This window comes from Eretmochelys imbricata, chromosome 2, assembly GCF_965152235.1.
Source record: "Eretmochelys imbricata isolate rEreImb1 chromosome 2, rEreImb1.hap1, whole genome shotgun sequence".
In the NCBI taxonomy this organism is placed as follows: domain Eukaryota; kingdom Metazoa; phylum Chordata; order Testudines; family Cheloniidae; genus Eretmochelys; species Eretmochelys imbricata.
This window is the reverse complement of record NC_135573.1, coordinates 68228404-68255402: the sequence shown is the minus strand read 5'-3', so window position 1 is coordinate 68255402 and position 26999 is coordinate 68228404. Positions and strand designations below refer to the sequence as shown.

At 43.0% G+C, this 26999-nt stretch overlaps 1 protein-coding gene across 1 annotated transcript in view; it reads right to left on the bottom strand.

The window, feature by feature from the left end:
- The window catches only part of LOC144260385 (DGAT1/2-independent enzyme synthesizing storage lipids-like), a 62633-nt gene extending 36598 nt beyond the window's left edge, over positions 1-26035 (bottom strand). The window contains exons 1-2 of the mRNA XM_077808998.1: positions 25720-26035; positions 11592-11756 (exon numbers count right to left, since the gene is read on the bottom strand). Of these exons, the coding sequence (XP_077665124.1) occupies positions 11592-11756; positions 25720-26035 (481 nt within the window). The remainder of the gene's footprint in view (positions 1-11591; positions 11757-25719) is intronic.
- Positions 26036-26999: the final 964 nt, after the last annotated feature.

Below are 26999 nucleotides of genomic sequence, written 5' to 3'. Positions count from 1 at the left end.
CCACTCCAACTGTGACCAGGGTTGTTCCTCTCTCCTCCCTCCACCCATTTTGTTCTGGCTTGCCCTGTCTCTCTGGTGGTCTGGGACTGCTCGTATTTATCAGCATAAGAAGCAAGACTTCCTGCTGAGTCCATTTTCTTATCCCATAAACACTGTTTTATATCATCCTTGGACATATTCAGGAATTGCTCCTGTATCATCAAATTCCGTATTCCTCCAAAGCTAGTTACATCCCGTCCGTTGAGCCATTTATCAAACAGATCTGTCATCTGGTTTACATAAGCCACATTACTTCATCCATGTCCTCTCTTAAGGGCTCTAAATTTTACTCTGTAAGTTTCAGGTATAACTTGAAATTTTTTTAAAACCATATCCTTGAGTGTATTATAGTCAGAAGCCTCCCCAATAGGCATCTTATTGAATATGTCCAGAGCTCTTCCAGTCAATTTTGCAACCAATGTGGTCATCTTGTGAGCTTCAGGAATTTGATGGAGTGTGCACAGTCTCTCAAAGGTGAGAAAATATTCAGCAATATCACTGGATTCATCATACTGTGGACATAGTCGCTCCCATTTGTGGATTGTTGGGGAAGAATTGTTAGGGTTATTAGGTATATTCTGCTGAGCCTTTGCCTTCTCCATCTCCAGTGCATGCTTCCTCTCTTTTTCCTTCTCCTCCATTTCTTTTTCCTTTGCCTCCATTTCTCTCCTGTGGGCAGCCTCCATTTCTTTTGCCTCCATTTTCATCTGTTTGAGTTCTACCCGTCTTTCATGTTCCTTTTGTCTTTCGTCAGCCTCAAATCTGGCTAATTCCAGCTTTTGTTGAACATTGCATTCTATCATCCTAACCTCTCTGTTTTTAACTAACTTTACACCCGAGAGTTAGAAAGAAAACAAAAAAAATCCTGGCTTGTAAAATTTTGCTGTCCTGTGACCTGATACCTTTTGTCTCTGATAGCTGTTCTCAGCCTACAGAAAAATCTTTTTGTTATGCCTGATGCTCTGTCCCCCAGGCAGAGAGACAGAATCAACAGCTGCAATCACCTTTTACAAAACCTTTTAAAATCCTGCTGTGCTTCTGGTTCAAAATGATCCCACCTACTCTGCCACCATGTTAAGGTTCCTTCCCCACTCTGAACTCTAGGGTACAGATGTGGGGACCTGCATGAAAGACCCCCTGAGCTTATTCTTACCAGCTTAGGTTAAAAACTTCCCCAAGGTAGAAACTTTGCCTTGTCCTTGAACAGTATGCTGCCACCACCAAGCGTTTTAAACAAAGAACAGGGAAAGAGACCACTTGGAGATGTCTTTCCCCAAAATATCCCCCCAAGCCCTACACCCCCTTTCCTGGGGAAGGCTTGATAATAATCCTCACCAATTGGTACAGGTGAACATAGACCCAAACCCTTGGATCTTAAGAACAATGAAAAATCAATCAGGTTTAGTACTTTTTGTGCCAAGGTCAGTAATAAAAAGATTAAATAAGATTGGTCCCAACACCGATCCCTGAGGAACTCCACTAGTAACCTCCCTCCAGCCTGACAGTTCACCTTTCAGTATGACCCATTGTAGTTTCCCCTTTAACCAATTCCTTATCCACCTTTCAATTTTCATATTGATCCCCATCTTTTCCAATTTAGCTAATAATTCCCCATGTGGAACTGTATCCAATGCCTTACTGAAATGGAGGTAAATTAGATCCATTGTGTTTCCTTTGTCCAAAAAATTTGTTACCTTCTCAAAGAAGGAGATCAGGTTGGTTTGGCACGATCTACCTTTTGTAAAACCATGTTATATTTTGTCCCAGTTACCACTGACCTCAATGTCCTTAACTACTTTCTCCTTCAAAATTTTTTTCCAAGTCCTTGCATACTACAGATGTCAAACTAACAGGCCTGTAGTCACCCAGATCACTTTTTTCCCTTTCTTAAAAATAGGAACTATGTTAGCAATTCTCTAGTCATACGGTACAACCCCTGAGTTTACAGATTCATTAAAAATTCTTGCTAATGGGCTTGCAATTTCATGTGCCAGTTCCTTTAATATTCTTGGATGACGATTATCTGGGCCTCCCAATTTAGTCCCATTAAGCTGTTCGAGTTTGGTTTCTACCTCCGATGTGGTAATATCTACCTCCATATCCTCATTCCCATTTGTCATCCTACCATTATCCCTAAGCTCCTGATTAGCCTCATTAAAGACTGAGGGAAAGTATTTGTTTAGATATTGGGCCATGCCTAGATTATCCTTAACCTCCACTCCATCCTCAGTGTTTAGCGGTCCCACTTCTTATTTGTTTATTTTCTTCTTATTTATATGGCTATAGAACCTTTTACTGTTGGTTTCAGTTCCCTTTGCAAGGTCCAACTCTACATGGCTTTTGGCCTTTCTCACTTTATCCCTACATGTTCTGACCTCAATAAGGTAGCTTTCCTTGCTGATTCCTCCCATCTTCCACTCCTTGTAGGCTTTCTGCTTTTTCTTAATCACCTCTCTGAGATGCTTGCTGATCCAGCTTGGTCTACAACTCCTGCCTATGAATTTTTTCCCCTTTCTTGGGATGCAGGCTTCTGATAGTTTCTGCAACCTTGACTTGAAGTAATTCCAGGCCTCTTCCACCTTTAGATCCACAAGTTCTTCAGTCCAATCCACTTCCCTAACTAATTTCCTTAATTTTTTAAAGTCAGCCCTTTTGAAATCAAAAACCCTAGTCACAGATCTATTTTTGTTTATCCTTCCATTTAGTTTGAACTGAATTAGCTCATGATTGCTCAAACCAAGGTTGTCCCCTACAACCCATTTCTTCTATGAGGTCCTCACTACTCACCAAAACCAAATCTAAAATGGCATCCCCTCTTGTCGGTTCAGCAACTACTTGGTGAAGGAATCCGTCAGCTATCGCATCCAGGAAAATCTGAACCCTATTATTATTACTAGCACTTGTTCTCCAGTCTATATCTGGGAAGTTAAAGTCACCCATGATCACACAATTCCCATTAGTATTTACTTCATTAAAAACATTAAAGAGGTCACTATCCATATCGGATCCCGGCGGTCTATACCACACCCCAAGCACTGTCCCAGGCGAGGCTCTAGTAGCTTTTTTCCCCAATGTGATTTTTGCCCAGACAGACTGTTTTATCCATTCCATCGCTTCTTATTTCTTTACAGTCTACCTGATATATAATGCTGCTCCACCACCTTTGCCTTTATTTCTGTCTTTCCTAAACAGCACATACCCTTCAATACCTGTACTCCAGTCATGACTACTATTCCACCATGTTTCTGTTATCCCTATAATATCTGGTTTCACTTCCTGCACCAATAGCTCTAGTTCCTCCATTTTGTTACCTAGGCTCCTCGCATTAGTGTGCAAACATCTTAATTTTTGCTGTTTGGCCTAACTCACATTCTTTACCCGATTAGGCACAGACATTCTACTGCCAGTATCACCTATTAGACTGGTATCTACACTACCCTTCCTCCTTTTGTCCATTCTCCTACCCACGGCTGTATCCTTTCTTACTTCGTTTTCTTCCCTCTCAATGTTAAAATCCGGCATGGAGATTACCTGGACATCTCCCAACCATCTCCCCCAAATTCCTAGTTTAAAGCTCTCTTAATCCATTGTGCTAGCCTCCATCCTAGAAGTCTATTTCCCTCCCTATTCAGGTGAAGTCCATCCCAAGAGAACAGTCCTCTGTCCATGAAGGCTTCCCAGTGGTCATACATCCCAAAGCCCTCCTTATAGCACCACTGCCTGAACCATCTGTTGATCATCATAATCTTGTCATGCCTTTGTTTGCCTTCTCTAGGAACAGGCAGAATCCCACTGAAGATCACCTGAGCCTCGATTTCCTTAAGCATCTTCCCCAGCCTGGCATAGTCTCCCTTGATACATTCCAGCGAGAATCTAGCCATATGATTTGTTCCCACATGAAGGACAATCAGTGGATTCTTTCCCACTCCCATTAGGATCCTCTTCAGCCTCAGGTCCACATCCCGTATCTTAGCATCTGACAGAGAGCACACCCTTCTGTTCTCTGGATCAGCTCTGGTTACAGGCCTGTCTATTCTTCTCAGTAAGGAGTCCCCAGTCATGTAGACCTGCCTTTTCCTGGTGATCGTGCAATTCTCCTGTCTATCCCCTGTTCCCTCTGGCTGCAGGTCCTCTCAATTCCTATTGTCCCTTCCAATCCTCTGCAACCCATTCTGTATCCACCTGGGGCTCATATTTGGTGTTGTTATCTCCATTGACTCTTCCCCTCTTTCTATAGGATTAGCTGCTCTTCTCTTCTTCCTTTCCCTTTCACCTTCAGTGACCACCTGCTGTGCCCCTTCTTCATTTTCAAACTCTGCAGACTTGTTCCTGAGCTCTATTTCTCCTTCACTTGCCCGTCTTTTCCTCTGCCTGGTTCTCTTAGTCATATGCTTTCACTGTCCACTTTCCTCACCCAGCAGTCTCCTCTCAGAGTTCTTTGACCCTGCTTCCATCTGCAAGTCTGAGCTTTTCCCTTCAGCCTCCTCATGTCTTTGCTCCATGATCCGCTCGAACCCCCTTCTAAACTCAAGCAAAGTTTCCACCAGCATCTCCAATCCTTGGATCTTTTCTTCCATCAGCTCTATCAGGCGGCACTTCATGCAGATGAGACTCTTTTCAGGTACCCCCTCCAGGATCACGTACATGCCACAGTTTCCACATCCAGTCACCTTCATTGTGTCTTCCACTGCTTGGGTCACTACCACTGCTGCCTCTGTGTCTGTCATCGCCTTCTCACCTAAGTCCTGTTCGTAACTACCTTCTCCTCCAGCAGAACTCCCACTCAGACTCCCCTGTTTACAGCTCTGTTTGCTGGCTCCTGTGCCGCTGCAGCTGGAAGATATGTGTCAGTGTATGGTTAAAATTGTATATAAAGTAATCAGTGACTGTATTCTCTGGGGATTTGTGGTTGTGATGACAGTGATATACCCTGTACCCACCCTCTAAGCTTGAGCCTGATCTACTCATTACAGTTCTTTATTGGCATACAGTAAAAACCTGAGTGATGAGTCCAGAATAGAGCTGAGTTTCTGGGAACTGAGAGGTTAAGGTCTTGAGAGGGATTGCAACACCACTCATTCTATTCCTTCTCATAAAGAGCATAAGAAAATTGATATATTAGCGAGAAAACTATTTTGGTCATCTACTTTGGGCCCCAAATTATCAGTCATTGCCGCTAACAATATCATTCATGGGAAAAATTAGAGCTGTTCATCAAATTTTTATCAGAAGATGAGAGAAAGTTAGCAAATATTATTGCTTCACATGGCCAACAGATTGTTAAATATGTTTTGAGGGCATGCTATGACTCTTCAGATTTTCCAATAACAGCAGTTTCATTTGTAATTTTCTTAAAATGCTTTGCTTAGTTGAAATCTTCTTGTCTCCAACCAGAGACTAAAGAAAGGGCTGAAGATCTCTCTTTGGAGGGGTGAGGTCTTTTTTAGTATTAAGCCTGATGAGGTTTTAAAAAGAATGAAGGAGACAAGATGTACTGCAAGGTCTCTGGGATTTTACCAGCAACAGCAGAGGAAGAGAACTGGAATGTCTTTTCTCAGATATCAAAGACAGCAGTATCCCTTTTCTTCTTTTTTGTCACACTCTTCAGAGAGGAGACAATATTATCCTCAATACCCATCCCAACATTTGTCTCAACATTGTAGAGGAAATTTTAAGCCTAAATCAAGAGAGAAACCACCTTCTTTTCAAGACTAGTTCTAAATGTAAAATTTGACAATTTGCTAGGCAGCTGCAGTCTGACTGTTCAACAAAAGTGAAATCAACTGTTTGAAAACCAGCTGTGCAGTTTTTCCTGCCATTGGGGTTTGATAACTATGGACAAGTGGATATTGGAAATGTTTCACAGCAGGTATGCCATATAGTTTGAGACTCTACTTTACTCCACTCACGCCCAGTCAGGGACCTCTCCCATGCAAGTCTTCTAAGATCAGAAGTTCAAACTTTCAGAGATGAGACCAGTAGATGAAGTCCCAAAAATATTCAGGGAGAAAGGGTTTTACTCACAATATTTCATGATTGTCAAAAAAGATGGTGGTTTATGTCCCATATCAGATCTGAGGATTCTAAATACCGTCATCAGGAAGTTCTGGTTTCACGTTAATCTTGGCCTCCAATCTACCTTCCATTTAGTTGACTGATTGGTTTTCAGTTCTTGATCTAAAAGACGCTTACTTCCACATAGATACTTTCGCAAAAACCTCAGATTTGTAATAAGAAATGGTAATGGTCCTTCATTTTGACCCCTAGTTACCACTCCCAAAGTTTGCACAAAGTACCTATCAGTGGTGGCAGCTCTCTTGAGAAAGAAAGGGATAAGTGTGTATCCATATTTAGACTATTGGTTACTAAGGCACAGTTGCAAGATCTTCTTTGTGAAGCTGTTATCTACACATGTACTCTTTTCAGGAGTTTGGGATTCCTCATAAATCAAAAGTCCCATTTGGAACCCACCAACACCATATTCTTCATAGGAGCTCGATTGGACTCCAGTCTGGGACAAGCTATGCTTCCGTGAGATAGGTTCCTGAATATCAAGAAGACCACAGAGACTAAAAAGTCATCAGTCTCATAAAAAAAATTTATTCTGCCTCAGGTTGATGAGTCTCCTAGTGTCTATGGCCTATGTAACTGTGCACACCTGTCTAAAAATGAGAACCCTCTTCCAGCACTGTTGTCAACAAACTACAAACAGGGAAAACACTCCATGTATCGAAATCTGTGAAGGTTCTGTCAGATTTACTCTTCTGAACTCAGCCACAGAATATTCTGATGAGAGTATCATTCAGATATCCAGTTCCACCAGTGGTGTTCACAACAGATACATGCAATACTGGATAGGGAGCTCTCTGTCTTGCACTCACAGCACAGGGTCTCTGGTCACAGAAAAAGACAAAATTTCATATAAATCTTCTAGAGCTCAGGGCAATTCAATGGGCCTGAGAAGCCGAAATGGGCCTGAAAAGCTGAAATAGTATTAGGCAATACCACAGCAGATTATTTTATAAAGAAGCAGGGAGGAGCTCATTCTTACCAGCTGCGCAAGGAAGCAACTATGTTACAGGAATGGTGTATAACACACAACAAAACCCCAATTGCAATTCATTTAGCAGGAAAGGACAAACTCTTAGTGGATCATCTAAGCAGGATTAATATAGACTCACATGAATGGTCCCAAAAATGTCAGTGGCGTGAGAAATTTTTCTTCAATGGGGTCACCTGCACGTATATTTATTTGCCACCAGGAAAAACACAAAATGCCAAAGGTAATGGTTAAGAGCAGGAAAGGATTGTTTCTTAATTTCAGATGCATTCTTGATACTGTGGACTCAAGGGCTACTGTAAAAATTTCCTTCTTTTCCACTTGTGTAGAAAATGGTATCCAGATAAAGCAGGAAAAGGCAAGGATTATTCTGCTCACCCTGGCATGGCTCCAGCAACAGTGGTTCCCAATTATGCTCCGCTTCTCAGCAAGAAATTTCAAGACCCTTCCTGTCTCTCTAGATTCATTAACCCAGCAGAATGGCTGGATTTACCACCCAGACCCAAGCTTCCTTCACCTAACAGCATGGACAATAGATTTTTAAAGCGTAGGGGACAATTTCCTGGTGCAAGTGCTAGAGGAGCCAACTAGGGGGGGCGCTTTTCTTGACCTGCTGCTCACAAACCGGGTAGAATTAGTGGGGGAAGCAAAAGTGGATGGGAATCTGGGAGGCAGTGACCATGAGTTGGTTGAGTTCAGGATCCTGACGCAGGAAAGAAAGGTAAGCAGCAGGATACGGACCCTGGACTTCAGGAAAGCAGACTTCGACTCCCTCAGGGAACGGATGGCCAGGATCCCCTGGGGGACTAACTTGAAGGGGAAAGGAGTCCAGGAGAGCTGGCTGTATTTCAAGGAATCACTGTTGAGGTTACAGGGACAAACCATCCCAATGAGTCGAAAGAATAGTAAATATGGCAGGCGACCAGCTTGGCTTAATGGTGAAATCCTAGCGGATCTTAAACATAAAAAAGAAGCTTACAAGAAGTGGAAGGTTGGACATATGACCAGGGAAGAGTATAAAAATATTGCTCGGGCATGTAGGAATCATATCAGGAGGGCCAAATCGCACCTGGAGCTGCAGCTAGCAAGAGATGTCAAGAGTAACAAGAAGGGTTTCTTCAGGTATGTTGGCAACAAAAAGAAAGCCAAGGAAAGTGTGGGCCCCTTACTGAATGAGGGAGGCAACCTAGTGACAGAGAATGTGGAAAAAGCTAATGTACTCAATGCTTTTTTTGCCTCTGTTTTCACTAACAAGGTCAGCTCCCAGACTGCTGCACTGGGCATCACAAAATGGGGAAGAGATGGCCAGCCCTCTGTGGAGATAGAGGTGGTTAGGGATTATTTAGAAAAGCTGGACGTGCACAAGTCCATGGGGCCGGACGAGTTGCATCCGAGAGTGCTGAAGGAATTGGCGGCTGTGATTGCAGAGCCATTGGCCATTATCTTTGAAAACTCGTGGCGAACCGGGGAAGTCCCGGATGACTGGAAAAAGGCTAATGTAGTGCCAATCTTTAAAAAAGGGAAGAAGGAGGATCCTGGGAACTACAGGCCAGTCAGCCTCACCTCAGTCCCTGGAAAAATCATGGAGCAGGTCCTCAAAGAATCCATCCTGAAGCACTTGCATGAGAGGAAAGTGATCAGGAACAGCCAGCATGGATTCACCAAGGGAAGGTCATGCCTGACTAATCTAATCGCCTTTTATGATGAGATTACTGGTTCTGTGGATGAAGGGAAAGCAGTGGATGTATTGTTTCTTGACTTTAGCAAAGCTTTTGACACGGTCTCCCACAGTATTCTTGTCAGCAAGTTAAGGAAGTATGGGCTGGATGAATGCACTATAAGGTGGGTAGAAAGCTGGCTAGATTGTCGGGCTCAACGGGTAGTGATCAATGGCTCCATGTCTAGTTGGCAGCCGGTATCAAGTGGAGTGCCCCAAGGGTCGGTCCCGGGGCTGGTTTTGTTCAATATCTTCATAAATGATCTGGAGGATGGTGTGGATTGCACTCTCAGCAAATTTGCGGATGATACTAAACTGGGAGGAGTGGTAGATACGCCGGAGGGGAGGGATAGGATACAGAAGGACCTAGACAAATTGGAGGATTGGGCCAAAAGAAATCTGATGAGGTTCAATAAGGATAAGTGTAGGGTCCTGCACTTAGGATGGAAGAATCCAATGCACCACTACAGACTAGGGACCAAATGGCTAGGCAGCAGTTCTGCGAAAAAGGACCTAGGGGTGACAGTGGACGAGAAGCTGGATATGAGTCAGCAGTGTGCCCTTGTTGCCAAGAAGGCCAATGGCATTTTGGGATGTATAAGTAGGGGCATAGCGAGCAGATCGAGGGACGTGATCGTTCCCCTCTATTCGACATTGGTGAGGCCTCATCTGGAGTACTGTGTCCAGTTTTGGGCCCCACACTACAAGAAGGATGTGGATAAATTGGAGAGAGTCCAGCGAAGGGCAACAAAAATGATTCGGGGTCTAGAACACATGACTTATGAGGAGAGGCTGAGGGAGCTGGGATTGTTTAGCCTGCAGAAGAGAAGAATGAGGGGGGATTTGATAGCTGCTTTCAACTACCTGAAAGGGGGTTCCAAAGAGGATGGCTCTAGACTGTTCTCAATGGTAGCAGATGACAGAACGAGGAGTAATGGTCTCAAGTTGCAGTGGGGGAGGTTTAGATTGGATATTAGGAAAAACTTTTTCACTAAGAGGGTGGTGAAACACTGGAATGCGTTACCTAGGGAGGTGGTAGAATCTCCTTCCTTAGAGGTTTTTAAGGTCAGGCTTGACAAAGCCCTGGCTGGGATGATTTAACTGGGAATTGGTCCTGCTTCGAGCAGGGGGTTGGACTAGATGACCTTCTGGGGTCCCTTCCAACCCTGATATTCTATGATTCTATGATTTAAGTGACTTGGAATTGTCTCTCTCGACGAATGTGCACCTTGTTTTAATGAACTCTAGAAAAGAAGACAACTAGTAAATGCTGTCCATAGGCTTGCAACCCAACAGGACCCAACTACAGTGGTTGAGTTTAGGTCAGGTCAGAAAACAACCCAGTCCTCTAGGACTCAGGTCAGGTAAGCTCTTATCACCTCCGCCTGCCTGTGATGTCAGCACAGTGGCGGCTGCATGCCCCACTTCTGCCAGCCGCCATCACCCCCCTGTCTCAGTGTGCAGTGGAGTGAGTATGATGACAAATCGCTGCACACACAGCACAGTGAGGCTGCAGTGACCAGTAGGAGTGAGGCACGCCACCTCTGCTCCCCAACCCCACAAGCAGGAGGAGGCTGGAGATTGATCATGGGCACAGGATGCAGGGAGCACCATGAGACTGAGACCCAAGGATGAGGCAGCGGCGGTGGCATTGACACAGGTTCGGGGGTGAGTGTTGTGTCCAGGTTGGGTCTGAAAACAAGTTGATGCTCTCAGGTTGCATTCAGGTCAGCTGTGCCGGGGTCAGGTTCAGGTCTGGGTTTGGCTTTAAAATTAGGCCCAAGCAGACTTCTAATACTATCTGTTAAATTGAAAAAGGTTTTCTTCATAGGTGGCTAAAAAGGGATTTATGAGGGACCATGAGAGCATACAGGGTGTCTCTGCAACCCATTGCTGGACATTGCTAGAGAAAAGCTTTCCAAACTCCTATGCAGAGGGCGCAAGTGCACCATATGTGGGATCCACATGGCCAGGAGCTCAAAGAACTTTTAGATATAATGAACTTCAGAAGGCCTTAGAGCAGAAGTGGGCAAACTACGGTCTGCGGGAGGACCATCCTGCCCAGCCCCTGAGCTCCTAGGCGGGGAAGCTAGTCCCCAGCCCCTCCCCTGCTGTCACCCCTCCCACACAGCTATGCCGCCGTGCAGGCAGTGCTCTGGGCGGCGGGGTTGTGCGCTCCTGCAGGGCAGAGCGGCATCGTGTCTAGCTCTGACCGGGCGGCACAGCTGCCAGACATGCTGCTCTGAGCAGCATGGTAAGGGGGCTGGGGCCAGGGGGTTGGATAAGGGGCAGGGGTTTCAGGAGACAGGGAGCAGGGGGCAGTTGGATGGGGCGGAGGTTTGGGGTGGGGCAGGGGATGGGGTCCCAGAGGGCGGTTAGGGGCGGGGGTCCCGGGAAGAGGCGGTCAGGGGACAAGGGGGGGGGGGGTTGGATGGGTTAGAGGTTCTCAGGGGGGCAGTCAAGGGGCAGGAAGTGGGGGGGGTCGGATAGGGGGCGGGGACTAGGCTGTTTGGGGAAGCACAGCCTTCTTTACCCAGCCCTCCATAGAGTTTCGCACCCCGATGTGGCTCTCGGGCCAAAAAGTTTGCCCACCCCTGCCTTAGAGTTTCTCAAATGCTTGAAATTATACTATTTTCTGTAGTGCATACTTGGAAAGCATTTTGTTTGAGTCTTAATATTTGTAATAAGCCTCTTATGTCTAGTATTGTGGTATAGACTTGTGTCTCTGAATTTAAGGTATTTCTAACCCTCTCATTTACAATAAAAGTACTTTACCTGGTATCATATACAAGAGACGTTCAACTACTGAATAGGAGACTCTGCCCTTCTGTATATAGAGATTACAGACAAAGAAGTGGTAGTCTACAGAAGTGGCTCCATGGTAATAAACAATAAGCCCTGGTCCTTCTGGTATTTTTTCTATGCCATGAACTTCATAACCTGTCAAGAATACAAAGTAAAATAGTTTCAATATTAGCTTTTTATAAGTCATGCTGTGATTTAACATAAAGCTACTCACTACAGGAAACTCCTTCCTGTATATGGGGAAGATGTTCTAGGAGTCAATTTTAGGACATCCAATGTTAGTCAAGAAGTGATTAGCATAACAATTAACTCTTGGCTCTGACAGTCAAACATTTCACTTCACAGTTAAAAATGCAGTGAGAAAACGGCAGCCTTATTTTTGATCTCATGCATCACTGCATCATACGTCAGCTCACAGAGGCCTAAAGTACTGGTGCAGTTTTGAGTCAGTGTTATTATTTATTATTTTTGTAATTGTGGCCATGATTTAAAAGAAGTCAGGAATTGCGAGGGGGGAGGGTTTGTCTAGCTTGATGGGTTTTTTGTTTGTCACAGTTGGGTAGTTAACAACCAATCAATCTACAGAAGTTTGAGCACCAGGTCAGCGGAATGACCGTCTGTTAATTTTCCAGGCTTTTATATGTTAAAAGTCCTAAAAACTAAAAACTAAAAATACTTTCAAACAAGGGAATAGTTAGGGAAAGACACATATATATGGTATGTCTACACTGCACAGTTGTCACCAAAACTTTTGTCTTTCGTGGGTACTTAAAAAAGCTCCCCCACAAAAGACAAACGTTTTGCTGACGCAAGCGGCAGTGTGAACATGGCTTCTGCTGACAAAGCTTATGCCGCTCGCAGGGCTGGAAGTATTTTGTCAGCAAAAGTGCCGACAAAATACCACAAAAGAGCATTCACAGCCTTGTCTCTAAAAGATGTGTAGCGTAGACAAGCCCATAGATGGGATTCAAAAAATCTGAAGTGGGGAGGGGGGAAATTATCTAGAATTTGGAGGTGAAATCCATGAGTGAAAGGAACCTCAAAACCCAGTATAAAACCATGAAGCCACTGCTCATTGAAGAGTATGTTAAGGACTGAAACAGTGATAAAACAATAGAAAAATCACCAAATAATTAGAATGATCTGTAGGGTCAGAAATGCAAAGAAAGGCCTAGTTAATTGAAAAATACAATTTTTTGTGAACTAACTTTAAACAGTTTAACTTGACTTAACAATGTACTATCTCAAATATTGACTTTGGAGATGCTGGGTTATTTCCTCCTGCCTCAGTCTGATAGCTGAGAGGTCAGTGTGACAATCAGAGATATGTGAAGGGCCATGGTTTTCCTCTAAACCTTCTCAGTTGTTTCTCAGCCATTTTTGTGAGTCCAGACAGGCCTAGTGTAGGGAGCTACATTAGAGGAGGTCTGGTACAGTGTGGAGGAGCTCAGTATTTTTGTAGTCTACTCACTGGAAGGCAGAGTGAGAATGCAGAGCTAAGAAGGGGCTTGAGATCATCTAGACTCAACTGGCTTTCAAAAATTCAGTAATCTCATTGGTCATGTCCAGTATGACCTAACACAAAACCCATCGAGTTAGAGACTGCCCTTGTTCACTCAGAGACAGCGAGGCTATAGGGAAGAATATTCTTGGTAAATCAGATTTTAAAATGATAAATTTCAGTGACTGAGTGAAACACAGTCAATAATAGCTCAGATGCAAATCCTGATCAGCACAATAAAAGTGAGCTGATTTGAAAACTGTTTATCAAATCTACCCCATCAGAAAGAATCTACAGTGTTGTTTTCTGTGATGGGTTCCCGCTCCCTTGGGGAGCCATCTGGAATTGGGGTACCACTGAGCCCCCCTGATCCACCAGCCTGGGCTCCCTCTCACGCTGTGCTGCTGTGACAAGTTGCTAAGCTTTCCAAGCTTGCTCTTTCAATCAGCATACACACAGGTAGGGAGGGACACACCCAACTGTAGTAACATGCAAACAGGCTCTCTGACCAGCTCCTGCATAGAAAGGCTAAACAGCTAGCGCACATCCCAGTTCCTAAGGCAGGCACCTCCCTTTGGAGGGTAAACCCAAAATTATACCATCTTGTGCTGCACAGGAAACTGTACAGCTTAAGCTCATGAAACCTCCCTCAGTGTGGAGGAGTCTTAATAATTTTAATATTTCATCATATGGAAGCTTTTCCATGGCTTTTGTCATCTGCGGTGTCCTTCTTTGGGCCTATTCTGTTTCTGCTTTATTATTTTTCAGAAGAAGCAGTGGATGGAATTGAACTTCATATTCAAAATGAGAGTATGCCATCCAGTGTGGGAACATTGCACATCTATTTCTGTCCAGATGTCCAGAGTGACACCTTTTTCTTCACTAGTTACAGTTTATTTAGAAATCTTTCATGTAGTTCAACTTCTGCATTTGTTTATGCAGAACTCTCCATTCTGGTCTTACATGGGCTAGTGCTTAAGTGACTGTGGTAATGGCTCAGGCAGGGGGACAAGAAATGGTGTTGGTGGACTCAATACCTTATAGAATTGGCATAAAGGAGCAGCAGGAAGGGTTGGATCACATATATATTATATTAAATAATACAAATATATTCAAATTAAATTGTTTGTTTAGCATATACAGGGATCAGTAACAAGAATTGCACAGAAGGAAGATATCAAATAATAAATCAACTGTAAATTCAGAGAAAGGAGGAAAAAAGAGGTCTGCACACAAAAACAATCCTAACTAAAAGCCCTCATATCTCAAAATTTAAAAATCTGCAAAGAAAAAACCTTTAGTTATACACACTAATTTTCATTGTTTTGGTAAGGGTCTGTACATCCTTCTTGACTTTCTGGATGACGGATGTGGAGAGAATATTTTGCTGAGATCCAAGAAGTCATTTAAAGCTCTGTCTAGAGATGCTCCAAACAATAAGGTATCATCAAAGTGTGCTTGGATGAGGATGCTCCTCATTGTAGGATCTTTATCCGGTACTGCCCACCATGTGCTTTTAGATTCCAGAATTTTACTTTGGAGACAATCAGCCACGAATCTGGAAACAGCACAGGCCAAGCTGTATAACAACGCTGGGAGTTCTCTTTGATTGCCTTCTGTCATTTTTCTGGGGTGGAGGTTCCTAGCTGATTACTTCTTCTGGGGTTGGATGAGGAATGAGATAGAGGGCAGTGCAGACTATGGCTATGCGTACAAAGGCAGCTCTCAGAACAAGAAAGGAGGATCCAAAAATGTCATCTGAGAACACACTTTCAAATTTTCAGCCATTGACTCATGAACTCCAGTAGACTTCCTGCTGCATCAGCTGAGGTGTAGGAAGGAAAAGTTGGTCTTTGAAACTGCAGAAAATGCATAAGCATCAAGTACTATTGCACTTGGTATCACTTTAGTAAAGTTCAGTTGATGGACCTTTGATTTAGTTAACCCAAGTCTTCTGGGTTATTTAGACAGGAAAAGAAAGCTTTTGGTTTCCCTCAGGCTCCAGGGGACTGGCCTGACTGGGCCCAGGGACTTTGTTTGCTGACTCTAATTTGGGGAGCTCTGAGGTAGGGCCCTGAGGTCCCCCATTATGAACTTTGTTAAAAAGACTGTTACTTCCCTGATCTTCTTGAAGAAGACATATGTGTTTTATTAATTTGTTTTGACTTCCCCTGTCTTGAATCCTTTACGCAGTAGCTTATAAAAGATCTGGTCTGTTCTGTGTCCTATTCCAACTGGCTGCAGATGAGTTTCACAGTGTCCTACCCAGACTCTGTTTGGAAAGACAGTTCCAACACCACATCGTGTAGTCAATTCACTCCAAGTGCCAGCAGAAGGTATAGCCAATTCACAAAAATAAATATGCTAGAGGAACATTTGGTAGCAGCCTCCCAACAGTGGGGAGCAGGCAGGATAACCCAGCTATAATGGCCAGAGTAGTAGATCTTTGTGTATGAGAAATGCTGTTTTTCAAGGAGCATCTCTTCCTATTTTATTCCAAACAAAGAGACCAGGGATACCTCCTTTCATTAGTGATTTTTACTTTAAAAAAGGATTAACCAAGGTTTTTTTTAAAAAAAATATTGAATGCTCAATGCTTTTTTCACCTCGGCCTTCACAGAGAAGGGCAGCTCCCACACTGCTGTCCTGGGCAACACAGCATGTGGAGGAGGTAAGCAGCCCTCAGTGGTGAAAGAACAGGTTAAGGACTATTTAGAAAAACTGGACATGCAGAAATCCATGGGTCCAGATCTAATGCACTGAGGGTGCTGAGGGAATTGGCTGATGTGATTGCAGAGCCATTGGCCACTATCTTTGAAAACTCGTGGCGATCGGGGGCGGTCCCGGACGATTGGAAAAAGGCAAATATAGTGTCCATCTTTAAAAAAGGGAAGAAGAAGAACCCGGGGAACTACAGACCGATCAGCCTCACCTAAGTCCCTGGAAAATCATGGAGCAGGTCCTCCAGGAAACCATTTTGAAGCACTTGGAGGAGAGGAAGGTGATCAGGAACAGTAAACATGGATTCATCAAGGGCAAGTCATGCCTGACCAACCTGATTGCCTTCTATGATGAGATAACTGGCTCTGTGGATATGGGGAAAGCAGTGGACGTGATATATCTTGACTTTAGCAAAGTTTTTGATACTGTCTCCCACAGTATTCTTGCCAGCAAGTTAAAAAAGCATGGATTGGATGAATGGACTATAAGGTGGATAGAAAGCTGGCTAGATTGTCGGGCTCAACGGGTAGTGATCAATGGCTTGATGTCTAGTTGGCAGCCGGTATCAAGCAGAGTGCCCCAGGGGTCAGTCCTGGGGCCAGTTTTGTTCAACATCTTTATTAATGATCTGGATGATGGGATGGATTGCACCCTCAGCAAGTTTGCAGATGACACTAAGCTGAGGGGAGAGGATAGGATCCAAAGTGACCTACACAAATTGGAGGACTGGGCCAAAAGAAATCTGATGAGGTTCAACAAGGACAAGTGTAGAGTCCTGCTCTTAGGACGGAAGAATCCCATGCACCACTACAGGCTGGGGACCAACTGGCTATGCAGCAGTTCTGCAGAAAAGAACCTGAGATTACAGTGGATGAGAAGCTGGATATGAGTCAGCAGTGTGCCCTTGTTGCCAAGAAGGCCAAAGGCATATTGGGCTGCATTAGTCGGAGTATTGCCAGCAGATCGAGGGATGTGATTATTTCCCTCTATTCGGCACTGGTGAGGCCACATCTGGAGTATGGCATCCAGTTTTGGGCCCCCCACTACAGATAAACTGTGGACAAATTGGAGAGAGTCCAGCAGAGGACAGCAAAAATGATCAGGGGGCTGGGGCACATGACTTATGAGGAGAGGCTGAGGGAACTGGGCTTGTTTAGTCTGCAGAAGAGAAGAGTGAGGGGGGATTTGATAGCAGCCTTCAACTACCTGAAGGGGGGTTCCAAAGAGGATGGAACTCAGCTATTTTCAGTGGTGGCAGATGACAGAACAAGGAACAATGGTCTCAAATTGCAGTGCGGGAGGTCTAGGTTGGATATTAGGAAACACTATTTCACTAGAAGGGTGGTGAAGCACTGGAATGCGTTACCTAGGGAGGTGGTGGAATCTCCATCCTTAGAGGTTTTTAAGGCCTGGCTTGACAAAGCCCTGGCTGGGATGATTTAGTTGGTGTTGGTCCTGCTTTGAGCAGGGGGTTGGACTAGATGACCTCGTGAGGTCTCTTCCAATCCTAATCTTCTGTGACTCTATGATTTTATTAATACAAAATAATATTTAAGGATTTAAATTACTAACAGAATAGACATACCACTTTAAATTTACAAAAAGTACATGTTTTAAAATATAGTAGGGCTGTCAAACAATTAAAAAATCAATCGTGATTAATCTCAAGATTTAAAAAATCATGATGAATCACAGTTTTAATCACACAATTAAACAATAACAGAATACCATTTATTTATATATTTTTGAATGTTTTCTACATTTTAAAATATATTGATTTCAGTTACAACACAGAATACAAAGTGTACAGTGCTCACTTTCTATTTATTTTTTGACAAATATTTGCACCATAAAAAACAAAAGAAATAGTATTTTTCAATTCACCTAATACAAGTTCTGTAGTGCAATCTCTTTATTGTGAAAATAAAACTTACAAATATAGATTTTTTTTAACATAACTGCACTAAAAAATAAAATAGTATAAAACTTTAGAGCCAACAAGTCCTTCTTGTGGACCATGGTGTCAGAAGTCTTAAAAGACCAACACTCCACGTCGGAAACTACAGAACCTGAATCACAAAAAAGAAAATCAACTTTCTGTTGCTGGCATCTGACTCAAATGATGAAAATGAACGTGTCTCAGTCCACACTGCTTTGGATCGTTATTGAGCAGAACCCATCAACAGCTACAACAGTGCCATGTGAACGCCATCAGGTGACATTGTAAATAAGAAGCAGGCAGCATTATCTCCCATAAATGTAAACAAACATTTTTGTCTTAGCGATTGGCTGAACAAGACGTAAGACTGGGTGGACTTGTAGGCGCTAAAGTTTTACATTGTTTGTTTTTGAGTGCAGTTATGTAACAAAAAAAATCTACATGTGAAAGTTGCACTTTCACAATCAAGAGATTGCACTACAGGACTTGTATAAGGTGAATTGAAAAATAATATTTTTGGCACATATTTACATTAAAAAGATAATAAAAATAATAATATAAAGTGAGCACTGTACACTTTGTCTTCTGTGTTGTAATTGTAATCAATATATATGAAAATGTAGAAAACATCCAAAAATATTTATAATAAATTTAAATTGGTATTCTATTGTAAAACAGTGCAATTAAAACTGTGATTAATTGCGATTACTTTTTTTTAATCAAGTTAATTTGTTCTGAGCTAATCGCTTGATTAATTAACTGCAATTAATTGACAGCCCTAAAATATAGTGATCAGTCAAGTATCTGCCAAAAGCTGGTTGGTTTAACAAAAGATGGCCTTTTAATAAAAGAAATACTCGAAGGGTGGGGATATTTTAGGGCTGTTTTCTTGAGACAGGAGGTTGCCTAATAAAGGAACACACTCTACGCTGGAAGTTTTGCTTCTTTTAACATACCAAGAGTAGGTTCAAAGTCCTGCATTTCTCCTGCAAAAGCAGACAGCACCTCAAGAGTTCTTTAAATATTTCAGTTCCCTTTTCTGCTGTAGGTGTTTGCAATGTTACAAACACTGCAGAAGAAATACACAACATTGAGCTGAGTTCCAGATGGGTATATGGAATAAGAAGTGATTTTTCAGCTATGTTAATTTACATTGTATTTGCATATATTTAGTTATTGGTTTAGAATCTCAACTATTCCCTTGGATTTGATAAATAAAAAAAAGCATCTCCGTTCATCCTAAAGTGCCATTCTAGCCCAAAAAAACCTATATAAAAATGGCAGCTTCTAACTCGTAAATTCAAAGTAGAAATAAGGAATAAGTGACTCAGGGGCTTTCCAGTCTGTTTATTAATAATCTAAGTGCTGGTCTATACACAAAGTTAAATCAAAATAATTAAATCTGCTTCATTTCACACCTTTTGTTGTTTTCGTGCAAGTTCCTATGTGGATACCCTTATTCCAGAATAAGATCATCCACACACAGATTTGCAACAAAAATAATAAAAGCCAAGTTTGATATTTTAGTGCAACTTTGTGTGTAAACCAGCCCTACATTTTCATTTACAAAAGAAATTATTCTGGCACTTATTGTTGCAAACATGACAAGTGTTATATTCCCAAATCTGTAGACAAACAACGTGAAGTAATAGGCATTAACTGTCAAAAGTCCAAATCCTGGCCCTAGCCACAACTATATATAAATAACATGGTAAATTTACAAGGAAGGTCCTCATAGATTGAGAAGTGAGGGGAAGAAATCATCCTTTCACCTCCATCAGATCTTCCTGAGGCAGCAAAGCTTCTCTTTAGCTGTTGCTGAAGCCTCAAGGTTGGAGTTATATTTCTCCAACTATGCCTACTCTGTGTGGGGTGGAATGATCTGTAGATCTTCATCATAGCTGATATTCAGCCCTACTTCCCCAGTTACTGCTGTGTAGAAGCAAGTCCCTAATTGGCCCCCATGCCTTGCAAATGTTGCATGTTATTTCAACTACTCATACATATTGCCAGGTTCTAAGTAAACTGTGACCACTCAGATAAGAGACCTGAGTATCATATGGACAGCTCAATGAAAACCTCCGTTCAAAGCTCAATAGTGAAAAAAGAAAACATTGGGCTGCATAAAGAATAAATAGAAAATTATACTGAGAATATTATAATTCCACTGTAGATCAATGGTACATTCACCTAAAATACTATGTTCAAATTTGGTCGTCCTAACAAAAGAGGATATACCAGAAAGAGAAAAGATCCAGAAATAGATGGCAAAAGTATCTGAAGACCTAAAAAAAACCTACTTCTTAACCCCTCCTCCATGAAGAAGAGACTGAATTGTATAATAGGGTACACAACAAAGATATACAAAATAATTAATTGTATAGGGAAGGTAAATCTTCTATTTACCTTTTCAAAGAGACAGACAGTGAAACTGAAAATAGACATTTTTTAAAGACTGTGCATAATTAGCCTATGGAATTCACTGGAAGAGAATTTTGATCAAGAGCTTAATAGGAATAAAAAATATTGGACATGTGTCACGGTTCTTTCCCCACTCTGAACTCTAGGGTACAGATGTGAGGACCTGCATGAAAGACCCCCCTAAGCTTATTCTTACCAGCTTAAGTGAAAAGCTGCCACCACCAAAGTGTTACATAAAGAACAGGGGAAGTGCCCACTTGGAAACGTCTCCCCCCACAATATCCCCCCCAAGCCCTACACCCCCTTTCCTGGGGAAGGCTTGATAAAAATCCTCACTAATTTGCATAGGTGAACACACACCCAAACCCTTGGATCTTAAGAACAATGAAAAAAACAATCAGGTTCTTAAAAGAAGAATTTTTATTAAAGAAAAAGTAAAAGAATCACCTCTGTAAAATCAGGATGGTAAATACCTTACACGGTAATCAGTTTCAAAACATAGAGACTCCCTCTAGGCAAAACCTTAAGTTACAAAAAGATACAAAAACAGGAATATACATTCCATTCAGCACAACTTATTTTATCAGCCATTTAAACAAAACAGAATCGAACGCATCTCTAACTAGATTGCTTACTGACTTTTTACAGGAGTTCTGACCTGCATTCCTGCTCTGGTTCCAGCTAAAAAACATCACACAGACAGAGCCTTTGTTTCCCCTCCATCCAGCTTTGAAAGTATCTTGTCTCCTCATTGGTCATTTTGGTCAGGTGCTAGTGAGGTTATCTTAGCTTCTTAACCCTTTACAGGTGAAAGGGTTTTGCCTCTGGCCAGGAGAGATTTAAAGGTGTTTACCCTTCCCTTTATATTTATGACAACATGCATCTGCATAAAGAGAACAGCTTACAGTATTATTATACGAGATAGTTTATTATTCCCCAGTAAGGGATATAGACCGATATATACTTAAGGGAATAAGGCAACCATTAACTGATGATCTTAGGAAGAAGTTTTCCCTCTGGGCAGGTTATTTCATAATTATCCATTATAGCACCTTCCTCTGAAACAATTGGTAGTTGCCCCTATCAGAGATGGGCTACTGGATTAGATAAGTAATTAGATATGGCAGTTCCACTTCTTATCCACTACATAGGTTCCCCAAACCTACCCCACCATTGAGAAGCTGAAGTACATTCCGCGACAAAGGTCTTAGACAGTCTGGGTGGGGTGACATTCAAGGCCAAAGGAATGAAACACTTTATTTAATTATGCCTCTCACTTCTGTGTGTCTGAGTTTTACCCTTCATAACTAATGTATGTCTGGAAATTCTGGGACGCTTCAGCTCTCCCCTCTTATCCACTCCAAATTTTGTGCACTTTGGCAACAAGTAGGATAAATAGTCTCACCAAACTATACAGGAGATGTATTATTAACAATTCCATTTCAGATGTGATGCACTGGCCTTTTGTGCTGCCACATTGTATCGCAAACTTACATCCAAAATACGTTGCCTACTTTCACTCTGTCATAAATATAAAGGGAAGGGTAAACCCCTTTGAAATCCCTCCTGGCCAGGGGTAAGCTCCTCTCACCTGTAAAGGGTTAAGAAGCTAAAGGTAACCTCGCTGGCACCTGACCAAAATGACCAATGAGGAGACAAGATACTTTCAAAAGCTGGGAGGAGGGAGAGAAACAAAGGGTCTGTGTGTCTGTCTATATTCTGTCTTGGCCGGGGATAGACCAGGAATGGAGTCTTAGAACTTTTAGTAAGTAATCTAGCTAGGTACATGTTAGATTATGATTTCTTTAAATGGCTGAGAAAAGAACTGTGCTGAATAGAATAACTATTTCTGTCTGTGTATCTTTTTTGTAACTTAAGGTTTTGCCTAGAGGGGTTCTCTATGTTTTTTAATCTAATTACCCTGTAAGATATCTACCATCCTGATTTTACAGGGGGGATTTCTTTATTTCTATTTACTTCTATTTTTATTAAAAGTCTTCTTGTAAGAAAACTGAATGCTTTTTCATTGTTCTCAGATCCAAGGGTTTGGGTCTGTGGTCACCTATGCAAATTGGTGAGGCATTTTATCCAACATTTCCCAGGAAAGGGGGGATGCAAGTGTTGGGAGGATTGTTCATTGTTCTTAAGATCCAAGGGTCTGGGTCTGTAGTCACCTAGGCAAATTGGTGAGGCTTTTTACCAAACCTTGTCCAGGAAGTGGGGTGCAAGGTTCTGGGAAGTATTTTAGGGGGAAAGACGCGTCCAAACAGCTCTTCCCCAGTAACCAGTATTAGTTTGGTGGTGGTAGCGGCCAATCCAAGGACAAAGGGTGGAATATTTTGTACCTTGGGGAAGTTTTGACCTAAGCTGGTAAAGATAAGCTTAGGAGGTTTTTCATGCAGGTCCCCACATCTGTACCCTAGAGTTCAGAGTGGGGGAGGAACCTTGACACACTCCCAAGCAGGGTCAAGTGTATTTCACGCCTGGAGAATCTGATGCAGAATTTACTCCTCTGCACACAATTCTGCTCCAGAATCCCAGCACTCTCTTTTTTTAAATTGTTTCTAGCCTATATGGTTGCAGAGAAAACCTTGAAAATTGAAGTGAGTAAATCAATGCAGTAATGTCTTCAAGAGTCTACAGAGAGTCTGAAACAATACCTGTAAGAGGTGTAAACTGCTCTGCTCATCTCAATCAGGACCCCATGAACTCTGCCTCCTTCCCTCCCCATGAGAGCCAAGGACTGCTGCCTCAGTGCCAGGGACTGGACTAGATGACTTCTTGAGGTCCCTTCCAGCTCTACATCTGTATGATTCTAGGATTCTGAGTGAAAGGAGCCAGAAGTGTGAGCTGGGCTGCCAAGGCACTGCAGCCAAGATCCAGTGAAGCCAGCTTCATGCTCCACTTTCATGAGGGTGGACGTTCTGACTCAGGCCACCTTGACAACATCATAGGAGCCAAAATATGTGTGTGTGTGTGTGTGTGTGTACGTACAGGGGGAACGGACAGGAGACATGGAAAATGAAGAGTATTTCCTAGCAATAATACGTTAACATTGGAACAGAATTTAGGGGTTGTTCCCTTCAGAATTTAGTTCCATTGCACATACTGTAGAATTTCAAAATGTTTACCTGAGCACCCACGGAGTCAGCGCCTATGTCTACTACATTAACTTCATCTACTATGCTTGTAATTCCAATTTAAACAAAAAACTCACAATCCATCACGTGTCTGGCAATTCTAAAATTTATAAGACCACACCAGTACTTATGTTCCTTCTCTACAGTACACTTTTTCTTTGAAAATTTCCCACCATTGGTACTATAGGTGAAGCCACATCAGAGATAAGAACAGTGAGACATTTTTACATAAAAGCAAGTGTAGACAGCCCAGGAGTAAAACAGCATCAGCTGTCAAGAGCTCATTACTACCAACTTGGGCTGCATAAGAACCAATAGCTCAGAGCAGTGTTTCCCAACAGGTGTGCTGTGGAATTTTTTGAAAAACTACACATGAGAACAAAAATATCTTCCCTTGTATTTTAGTGTCAGAGCCAGATCGCATTCTGTACTTTTGCTTTCCAGGGCAAGGCCCCTTTTAAATATTATGCATGCGTCACATTCCATTCCCCAAACCAAGGTTAAGATAGCAAATTTGAGTCCTGTGGAGTGGGGGAAGGAGAGAGGGAAGGAATGGGGGGAAAGCCACCTTCTGCCTGGCTATCTTCCTCATTGCTTCACCGCCTCCATGGGCAGAGCAACCAATCAGAACTCAATCTCCCTCTCCCCACCCCCATATCCTGTGTGAGCAATGGGTTGGGTCCTCTGCTCCTCCCCGCTGCAGCCGGGAAGTGGAGCGGGACCCTAGTGCAACCCCCCACCATTGGGAGGTGGGGAAGAACCCTAGGAGAAGCAGAGGTGAGGCAAGGGGTATGGGTAGTGCGTAACAGAGGCTGAGGGAAGCTAAGCCTCCCCAAACCTCACACCACTGGGTGGGGGGAGGGAGGGCAGAAGCAGATTACCCATGGGCCCCGGGGCCCATGCCCAGGGACCCTGGCCAGTTTGGAGCCCCTGGAAAAATCTCCCCACACCACAGCCCCTGGGCTGGAGGAGCTCTTGCTCCCTACTGCAGCCCAGGGCCGCAGTGGGGGCACAGAGCTTTTCCAGTCTTAGGGCTGTAGCTGGGGTATGGGGGGCAGAGGTAGAAAGGAACAAGTTGGGGGTGGGGCCTCAGGGGAAAGAAGCCGAGTGGTGGCAGAATGGGGGTAGGGTCATGAGGGAAGGTGCGGAGGGGCCATGGGGGGGGCCACATGTGGAAGGAGTGGGGCCTCGGCTGAAAGAGGCGGGGAAGGGGCTAGCCTCCCCAAGGGGAAGCTTCAACTGCCGCCCATGGTGGGGGGATGGAATTAGTGGGGGCTGAGGGGAGCTGGAGAGGCAGAACGGTGGGGGCTGGGTGGGGTGTGGCAGAATTGGGGTGAGGTGGGGGCTGAACTGGTGGATGGTGAAGACAGAACTGATGGGGGCTGGGCGCAGAACTGATTTGGAAACTACAGACTGTGACAAGGGTGGTAAACAGCTTAAACCGAGGCGGTAAGAAGGGAAGCTCATTTGGAGACTATATGATGGTGTTCCTCAAAATAATTCAAGGTATGTTGCAGAAGAGAAAAGGTTGGGAACCACTGGGCTAGAGCTGAAAACCTACATCATTCGTATTATCTTTGATGGCTCAAAATGCCTCGGAAATATCAACCAATTCTCATAGCTATCAGTGAACCCCATTTGAGTGTAACTATAGTTCAGCCCCAAAATGTTCAGAATACCAATTTTTAATAATAAAATGATAACAATCATTTTTATTGTGTATTGTGAGGTGCTAACAGCATTTTAAAGACCCCTTTCAAAAATATTCATAAACTATCTTTTGCTTCAGCCTGAAAACTGAAATTTGTTTCCTAACTGAATTTTCCTCCTCCTTTCATTGCTGAGCTATTGGAATATTTTTTTTACTCCCCTATAAAATTTGCTTTGAAAAAGGAATGCACAAAAAAAGTACATGGAATGGAATTTTTAAACAGATAAAAGAAAAGGTAGGTCAAACTTTGGTCCTATCAGTCTTCAAAATGTTCATATAGCAGGGGTTCCCAAACTTGGTTCATGGCTTGTTCAGGGTAAGCCCCTGGCAGGTCACAAGATGCTTTGTTTACCTGAGCATCTGCAGATATGGCTGCTCGCAGCTCCCAGTGGCCGCAATTCGCCATTCCCAGCCAATGGGAGCTGCGGGAAGCGGCGCGGGCCAACGCACCACTTCCCGCAGCTCCCATCGACTGGGAATGGCAAACTGTGGCCACTGGGAGCTGTGAGCGGCCGTACCTGCAGACGCTCAGGTAAACAAAGCGTCTCGCGGTCTGCCAGGGGCTTACCCTGAACAAGCCATGAACGATGTTTAGGAACCCCTGCCATGTAGTCACCTGTTGCAGTAATACATATTTAGTGTTTAAAGGGAAAAAAATCTCTTACCGTGCCATAGCTTTCCATACATACTAATTATGCGTGACACCATTAGCCTTCCATTGTCCCATAGTTTATTGGAAAAATCATCATCTAGGCCGTTCTTTCTCTTGTAAATGTGAAGGCAAATATTACAAAAGATGCAAACGATAAACCAGAGTAAATAAGGAAAAAAGAGTATTGTGAGTGACACACACAAGAAGGAGCCCATATAGTTTGGATAGTGGTAGTCCAGACCAATCCATTCTTTTAATATGTAAATCAGCCAGGTTGAGTTGATCACAGATTCCTGCCCTGAAGTATAGGATTCACTTTTACTTATCATCTTCTGTTTAAAAAAGAATTAGACAAACTGAGTCAAGCTCTCTTCATAGTCAAAGCAGCTTCTTAACTTTGCCCCTAGAAAGAGAGAACACACTTTGTCATTTATTCCTACTACTACCACCAGAGAAGTTACACACATGCTTTCATTGTATGTAATTAATTTCATTGTATCGGTGCCCTTTTGCTATGTTGCTTCTAAGCAGCTGTTGCTGTTATGGGGAGTGTTGACAATTTATAGTAGGAAACGTGTTTCCTGGGGAAATGTTGCGCTTACAAGGTGTTGCTGCAAACAAGCATCTACTGTATCCTGTTTTTCTCATGTGAAGTAGGACTTTGACATATGGTTATGGATACACACACAACTATTTTTAAACACATTGCAGTAGTGCCAGAAGAGCATCAGCAGAAGAGGGGACGGACAGCAGCAGAGGAATCCCTGACCAGTGATGGACTGAAGTGTCGTGAAATACCTGTGCAATGGGGCTAGGGGCAACACTGATGGAGATTCGGTGTTGATCAGAGAGGGAGAACTGAAATTGATAGATCAGAGAAGAAAGAGTTTTTATCCAGAACAAGATTTAATGAGTGGCCATCGTGGTGAGTGAAGGAGCTTTCTAGGGCTGAAGATCAACTGCAGAGGGGAGGATGAGGAAATGAAGCTGAGGAGGCAGCAACTAATGGGTCAGAAGAGACATCAATGTGGAAGATTAAATCAAAGAGTGTGAAAGAGGAGGACTGTGAGTAGAGGCAGAAGGAAAACTAAGAATCATAGAGGAACATGGAATGGTCAAGGTAACAAAATAAGAAAGGAACTTGCTCCTTCCTAGATGATTTTCTCCCCACTTGCTTCTCTCCCTTCCACCAGAAGCCATTATGAAACCTTAATTATAGTGCTTGGTCTTGCTATAATGAAATGAAATAAATAATGGTCAGTACAGCCATCTTTGAGTCTTGCTTAACATACC